At 32.0% G+C, this 8,891-nt stretch overlaps 1 protein-coding gene across 1 annotated transcript in view; it reads left to right on the top strand.

Moving 5' to 3' along the window:
* LOC108915144 (tRNA (guanine-N(7)-)-methyltransferase) overlaps positions 1 to 3,762 on the top strand; it is a gene marked incomplete at its 5' end in the record, with an annotated part of 10,413 nt that extends 6,651 nt beyond the window's left edge. The window contains 1 exon segment of the mRNA XM_018721110.1: positions 3,579 to 3,762. Coding sequence (XP_018576626.1) covers positions 3,579 to 3,704 — 126 coding nt within the window.
* Positions 3,763 to 8,891: the final 5,129 nt, after the last annotated feature.

Genomic DNA, 8,891 nt, shown 5'->3' on the forward strand with positions numbered 1-8,891 from the left:
GAAGAAGGGACATTATTTTTGTTAAACTGTATGTAGATAATGAAAATAACAGTTTTTTAAAAGAATATTCATTGGCGTAGATGTTCTGTTTAAGAAAGGGGTTGAGCACCCCCTCCACTCCGCCACTGTGCAAGTTTTTGAACATTCTTACTGCTTGTTTTATGCCCCTTAATCAATAGGCATTATCCCCCAAACATGAAAAAAATCTAATAATTCATTTATAAGTTATAATGAAAATTCGAGAAAAAAAAATTATATTCAACACCCTGTATCTCAGAAATGAAGCCTTCTACGACATATGTTTATAGGAACTTTTCTTTTTAAAAACATGTGTTCTATCTCCTGTTAAAGTTTGTCTACAAAAAACTGACTCACCCTGTATATTTTATCATATATTTTATTTTTATTATTTGTTAATTCCTCCTAATCACACGTTTTAATGCATGTTTTGCAATTTTATCACACATTTTATTTCTTTTGTTTTTCTTGAATTTTAAATATTCCGCCAATCTCCTCTAATGGGATGCCTATACGCATGCATTGCAATTTCAATAATACATATACAGGGTGTATTTAAATGGAGGGGCACAAATGATATCAGATTCCTTGTGTGAAAATAAGTCGACTTAACCTAACATACTTATATCCCAAGTCGCATAATAAAAAAAGATACAAGGTGTCAAAGTGAAAAATAGAAAATGGTTTTTCCTTAATAATTTCTATAATTTTAGTCAGAAATGTTTCAAATTTTCAACAGAGATGATGGGAAAAATAATACAATAATTATTTTTAAGTGTCGAGTATAAGGCGCCCTCTGCAGATAACGTTATGCATTGAATATGTAGTAACTTTTTTGCCAACCTCTGTATACAGGTTTAGTAACAAAATATGAAATATTGGACTTTTTTAACAAAAAAGGTATATTTATTGAAAATGGCTAAAGCCAACCGTTGAGGAGAGAACTTTTAATTTCATAAATTAGTGTTGCGGATTTATACCTCTACGAATACCAAGGTTCGAGTTGCTTAAATAAATTAAAAAATCGAGTAGGTAAATGACATTTGATAATACTCGTAAATTGCAATTTTTAAGTATTAGTTTAAAGTGTTAATTAATTTTACCACTATTTACTTGCGTCCTAGATATTAAATAGTTTTGGAATTGAATAAAAATTATGTATACTAATGACGAGTATGTCGATATGTTGCAAGTATTTTTTGAATGTGACAAGAACTGTGCTGCTGCTGTACGACTTTATCATGCCAGATATCTCAATCGTCATGTTCCTGCTAGAAAAACTTTTGCGAGGGTAGAAAGAAGACTTTGAGGAAACGGATAGATTCAACCTCGTCCTGAAGGTACTAGAAGAAGACGTCTTATTTGCGATGTAGAACTTAAAGAAGTAGTACTAGAAAATTGGCGATACAGTATAACGTTTCACATACTACGATTTGGAAAATTGCGAATGAATCTTTTATACCCCTACCATCTACAATCTGTGCAGGAATTGACTGCTACGGATTTACCTAACGGGATAGATTTTTGTCAATGGAATATGAACATTTCAAGGGAGAACAGAAATATTTTATCCAGTATTTTGTTTGGAGATAAAGCGTCATTTCAAAGATATGGTTTAGTGAACCATCACAATAATCACTCATGGCCTGACGAAAATCCTCACCAAGTTTGTACATCCAAATTTCAGCATAATATTAGTTTAAATGTATGGGCAGGAATCGTAGGAGATTATCTTATTGGTCCGTACTATGGGTCCATTTATTCATTCTCGTGTCTCGGAGGAGCCGAATATTTGATATTGAGAACAATGCACCAGTCAAATGGCTTGCGCAATCACCGCCAACCCTATTGGACAAGGCGAAATCGGCGCCTTCGTATGAAAAAATTAGTGGATTTGATTTTTTTGCATAATCACCTCCGTGAGATGTCTCTAAATGAAGATCAAAATGTTACCGGCCGGTAACCTGGTCACAATTTGTTTAAACTAATTTTTTTTAAACTAATTGCAAAAATTACTTGTTTTGCTCAAGACAAATTTTTTTAAGTTTTTTTGGGGTATAGGAACTATTTTGTTTAGAATACTCCAAAAAAAACCTAAACAAAATTTGTTCGGAGCTAAACAAGTAATTTTTGCAATTTGTTTTAAAAAAAATTAATTTAAACAAATTGTAACCAGGTTACCGGCCGGTAACATTTGATCCTCATTCAGGGAGGATTCACGGAGGTGATTATGCAAAAAAATCAAATCCACTAATTTTTTCATACGTAGCCGCCGATTTCGCCTTGTCTATAATGATAGTGTGGAGATGCTTCTTCAAAGAATTTTTGCAGCAGCTGAGGAAGTAAAGAATGACATAAATATTTTTTCAAGAGTTAGTATACTTACATAATTTGTTATTTTATTCAATTCTAAAATAGGTATTTAATATCTAGGACGCAGGTAAATAGTGACTAAAATCAATTAACACTTTAAACTAATACTTCAAAATTGCTATTTACGAGTATTATCAACTGGCATTTACCTACTCGATGTTTTTATTTGTTTAAGCAACTCGAACCTTGGTATTCGTGGAGGTATAAATCCGTAACACTAATTTATGAAATTAAGAATATCTCCCCAACGGTTGGCTTTAGCCATTTTCAATAAGTATACCTTTTTTGTTCAAAAAAGTCCAAATTTTCATATTTTGTTACTAAAAGCAGTATACCGGGGTTGGCAAAAAAGTTACTGCATATTCAATGCATAACATTGCCTGCAGAGGGCACCTCGTACTCGACACTCAAAAACCACTATTATATTATTTTCCCCATCATTAAAAAACCTCTGTTGAAAGTTTGAAACATTTCTGACTAAAATTATAGAAATTATTAAGGAAAAACCATTTTTTATTTTTCACTTTGACACCCTGTATCTTTTTTATTATGCGACTTGGGATATAGGTATATTGGGTTAAATCGACTTATTTTCACCCAAGGAATCTCTGGCATCATTTGTGCCCCTCCATTTATATATTTTTAGTTTTGTTAAACTTTAATTTTGAATTTACCGCCAATCTCCACCCTGACGATATCTACTATACAAGCGTTTAATTTTACCTTTAGTTTCCCTTCGACCTCGCTCAGTTAATCACGTTTATCATAGGATGAAATTTATGCCCGTTCTTTTAGCTATTTGAATTTCTCAATTTGTATGTCGGTTTCCTGATTGGCCATTGGAATCTGCCGCCAATTTGAATGCTACACTCTGGCCAATTCGTGACGTAAGCGATCCATTCCAAGCTGAAAAGCGAAGGCCATTTCTAGTTGAAGTGTCGCCTTATCCACTCTCTTTCAAAGTCTTCCAATTACGAGTTTTTTCAAAAATTTTTGATAGGTAGTTCAAATTTAAAAATTAAAAAATGCCCTAGTGATATGCATTTTAAGAAATACCTTACATTTAAGATTCTCTTTATTCGTTACATATTAAACTATTACTTGCACCCTTTACGTATAAAATAAATGGGCAAATAAAAATATCGAATTTGTGTTTAAATTTTTTTTAATACAATTTTTTGTTATAGAAAAAGGATCCGATTATAGAAAAATTATATAGCAGTTCTGAAGAGGGACAAAAAGTATCAAGAAATAATGGAAACAAATTTTTGGCAGTATTTAGAAGGATAAAAGATCCATTTTTGAATTCATAATAATTTATCAATTCCTAATTATATTTTATGTTTTTATTAAATAAACCCTTTACATTTTTTTAATTGTTTTTTTACATTTGCAGTCAGTTGAGCAACTAATAACAGCACTTTTTGTTTCCTCAGTGTCATGAGTTTCCACTGGCTTAAATATTCCTAATTTGAATATGTCGTGTATTCCATTTATGATCAAATCTTTTGAAACTTGACTTACTAAGTTTGGTTTAGGTCTTGTAAATAACTTTTTTATTTGCTTTAGTTCGAACTTTTGGAGATCATCAATGCTTAGGGGTGTTTTATTTTTTTTCTTCTCCATAACTTGACGTTCATCTAAAGTGAAGTGTTCATATACAGATGATGATAATTTACTTAAATATTCTAGTACTTCTTGCAAATAATTACTGAAGACAAAGTCACTAAAAAATATATAAGTATTATCAATATTATACATATTTGTTTGCAACTTATTAAGAAATATAAGTAGCTCAATAAAAAGTAAGTATGCTCAATATTATACATATTTATTGTTACCAACTTATTTAAAAAAATAATTCCCAATAAAAGGATAAATGTTCTTATTCTTATGAAAACATGCCTGTTCTATATGGTATTGTCGTAGAACAACTTCAAATATACCTGAATATATTGCACTTAAATATCTATCTAATTACCGTGCGGTCCCAAGAAATGTTTCATTTTAGGGGACTTTGCTCCTCGGCAGGGGGGGGGGGACAGTAGAAATTCGAAAAGAGTACAAAAATTTTCTTAAGCCAAGAAACTATTAGATTGGAAATTGTTGCCAAAATAATTCAAAAATATTAAATTTTATGTTAAAAAATAATACATTTCCATAGTTTAAAAATTTAGCTCTGGAATTTTAAATTAAAAAAAAATAAATTTTATCTATCGGAATCAGAATAAAAGTTTAACAGTGCAAATAAAGCTATATACAGGGTGGGCCATTAGTGTGAGAAAGTAAAATAACTCCCTTGTTATTCATAATACTGAAAAAAAGTTTATATAAAAGTTGTACAGAATTAAAAAACCTAAAGGACATAATTAATTTGAAACATACAGGGCGATGAGTAAAAACGGAACACGCCAAAGATTACATTTTTTAAGTGGAACACCCTGTATATTTTTAAACATGTATTTCCGAGAAAATTCTATATATGGCAATATAAACAGTTTAACATTTTAGTGCGGGGTTGACAAATTATGTAGAAAATTCTTCGAATTTTGGAAAAAACATGACGTCGAAGAAGTTGTATTAACTTTCAACTACTAACACTTGGAACAAAAATATTTGAGAGAGTTATAGACAAATGTTAGGTAAAGACTCCTATATTAACTAATATTGATATTTTATACAGGACATTTTTTATAATTCGATGATTTTTACAAAGTTCAAACTTGATTTGCTAAAATTTTTCAAATGGAACACCCTGTATTTTATTGTTCTGTTTTATTCCCATATCAATCCCCTTCAACTTTTATTAAGTATGTTCTACACCTAAAGTTGTTAATTTTTAAGGTATAGCAACATTTCTGGAAAAACTTAATTTTTATTATTGTCGGTCACACGAAATGGCTTTGGAAAAAACTGTCACATTGTGTCAACTTGTCAGTTCATAATTTATCATTCCATTTTGAGTTAATTTTATTATTTAATATTTATTTGTGGTATTCTATAAAATAATAAAAATTAAGTTTTTTCAGGAATGTCGCTATAAAAAAAACAATTTTAGATATAGAACATGCTTAATAAAAGTTGAAGTGGACCGATATGTGAATAAAATAGAACAATAATATACAGGATGTTACATTTGAAAAATTTTTGAAAATGAAGTTTGAACTTTCTAAAAATGATCGAATTATAAAAAATGCCGTGTATAAAATATCAATATTAGCTAATATAGAAACCTTTGTCTAACATTTGCCTATAACTCTGTCTAATTATTTTGTTCCAAGTGTTAGTAGCTGAAAGTTAATACAACTTCTGTGTTCCAGGGTGTTCCATTTTGTTTAAATTTAATCTAATTTTAATAAAAAAATAATAAAAAATTAAATAAAATAAAAATTAATCCTTTAAATGGAAAAGGGAGGAAAGGAAAATTATTATTATTATTTTTTGTTTAAATTACTATGAAATTGACCAAAGTGGGATTAATTCAAGAGCGATTTTCTCAGAAACCGTTAAAGATAACGATTTGAAACAAGAGTACCTTTTTAACGTAAAACAGTTCGGGAAAACGGAATTTGCTGTCCAATTTGTTAAAAAGTCAAAGATGAAAAAGTTACACACGCAAAGTACCAAGGGCCCCCCGTACCCACCCCAATGGACCTTGTGGAAATAAATGGATTAGTCCATCAAATTGCTCATCAAAATTTAGCTGTGTATACCAAATTTCATTCATTTATCACAACGCGATTGAGAGATTGCAAAAAAATGATTTCCATTCCTCCCTCTTCAATGGGTCCCTGTGCCCTTAGGAAGCATTTCCGGACCCATGTTCATATGAACTTTTTTACTTAGTTTTGATCATAGAATCGGCCTGTTCAGGGTTGGCAGCTAATTATGAGACACCCTGTATAGGTATCCAAAAATGAAATAATAGAATTCGTTTTTGAAGGCTCCGAATTTTGTAAAGAAGCAAAATTTTACTAAATTGATTTGAATTATTTTTATCCATTCATCTAAATCAAACACCGATAGATAATATTCTTATATTTAGTTTAATATTTCAAAATTCAATTTATTTATCGGCAACTTGTGAAATTTTATTACGGTACCACCATATAAAATGATTTTACCAAAGATACATCGTCAATACACTGAATAATCAATATAATAATGGTATTTGCCCAAAATTAAAAAAAAAATGACTATTGGATGTAATGTGATGTTTGGCAATATTACAGATAAAATCAGTTTGTCATATTTAGTACCTATAGTAATATTTCCAAATTCAATTAAGCCTAGTACCTAGCAATATATGATTAAACTTTAATATCACAAACCCGTTATTTTGGCTTCAAAATATAAAATTTTAATTTGTTAGTAATTGATTGATTGACAACAAAGCGGGCCTAGTGGTTCTGGTAGTGGGTGCCCCCTCATAGAGACTAGCCCGAGAACAACAAGGAAAAATCAAAGATTTCTAGCTGAGGTTAAGGAAATGCCAGGGCAATCGGGTACATGGGCGACGACATATAATACGAAAAACCATGGTATTTTAAATATCACCATGGCAACGAAAGCCTTAAAACTACCTACTATTATAATTAGTCAGCAAAATATAATTTGTATCCCGTTTCCATGAAGGATTAAAGACTTTTGTATTGTGTTTCGAATCCAATCGCCAATCCAGCCCACGAAGCCACAAATCGCTCTAAAGACTTCCGGCCAGCAAAACTGGTACGAGGAGAGAACGATAATGAGTAATGACAAGGAGCAAATAATTTTCAGGCTAATTTCAAGTCGAACGTCACAGCGGCCTAATACCGCGTCGAATCACTGTAGAGTCAGCTCAGCAGCGCAGCATACCGCCGATAACCAGAGGTTACGCGCTCAAGCAATCCAGGCAGCAGTTGAAAGCAGTCAGCTGACAAAACCATCCATCGAGCTGAGGACCACAGTGACGTTGAGCTTCTTGCAATCTTTGGGTTCGAAGAGAAAGATAAAGATATTCGATCTCTCTAATTGTGTTTTATTTAACTAACAGCAGGTATACACTTGATTCTTCTTTATAGCGTTTTGTCTTGACTGAACTGAACTTTCTGTAACGTTATTCAACATTATAATAAATGAAAATATTAACTAATCATTCATGACTGCGTAAAAGTGTTTCCCGCTCAAGATCTATGCAAGCATTTCCGTTCTTTCATGTTTTCAAGTCTGGTAGGAACATCCCGGTATACCTACAATGTGTTTAAGAGTGCCCCATAAAAAAACTAAATATGTTAGATCCGGTGACCTAGCAGGCCAGACAACTGGACCACTTGTTCCAACGGCCTAGGTAGTCCCGTTCTAAGACTAGACTTCACGGGCAACTCTTGAATTTATTTCTTTGCTGAATACTTATATCTTCAAATAATTCTCTATCAAGAAACTCTCGCTATTTTTGTCCATCTAGGGTCCCATCGATAAAATACGGTCAGATTAATTTGTCCCCGAAAATTCCGCATTAAACATTTAGCGTCCAGGGCGCTGATGCTAAACCTCACAGATCCACCGTGGATTTTCTACATTCCAGTAATGCATGTTGTGCCTGTTTACTTGACCATGATTGGTAAAACCTTACTCATCCGACAATAATTCGTCAATACGTGTGAGAGCACCATGTTCAAGTCGCCGATGGCGACGCTCGCCATGCCAATGGAAAGCGACGGCTCTAGCAGCAGCGAGACGGGTGAAAGTCGGCCTAGAAGGCTATACTAGCACTTATTGCACCACAATCACACCGTCACCCCGACCTATTGCGAGGACGACCAATCCACAACAATAATATACCCATCGCATCGAAATCTAACTTCTGTTATCACATTCTAAATTTGGCAAATAACACAACCTGAATATGTATACGTTTTAATAAGTTACAGTAACATACCTAATCTCCTTAGTTACTTACGCAATTAGTTGTTCTAAAATGGTTTCAATTTTTACTTTATCTTGGCTCCGTATTGTTAGTTCTTCTTTGATCTGATATGTTGTTTGAGACTTTAATACATCCGATACATTTATGTCAATCTGATCATTGGGATTACTTTCAAACTGTTTTTTTGGTGTGAAAAAATTGTCTCTGTCATTGGTATGAATTATTTGAAGACTAATTACAATTGTTTTGGTGAAAGGTTTTGGGTGTTTTATAGTTATATTTTCCTGAAAAAAAAAAAAATACAAATGTTAAATAAGTACCTATATCGACAAACTTCAAGGTATGATTCTTTGAGCTATTTTAAGCCAAGCAAGTTATTATAAACTTATATTTGCAAATCGACAGTTTGAGATAAAATTTGAAAAAATTACATTTTCCAAAATATCACGTTTAATACAGACTAATAAAATATGGACTAATTATTTATCTTATTACTTACTATTCTATGAATTGTATACAAATGCGTAGTGCTCCCGAAATTCAACATCACTGGATTTTTGAAAATTCAATCACTGCTTGTAACTGCTAGTGG

This window comes from Anoplophora glabripennis, unplaced genomic scaffold (genome assembly GCF_000390285.2).
Source record: "Anoplophora glabripennis isolate ALB-LARVAE unplaced genomic scaffold, Agla_2.0 scaffold1594, whole genome shotgun sequence".
Taxonomy (NCBI): domain Eukaryota; kingdom Metazoa; phylum Arthropoda; class Insecta; order Coleoptera; family Cerambycidae; genus Anoplophora; species Anoplophora glabripennis.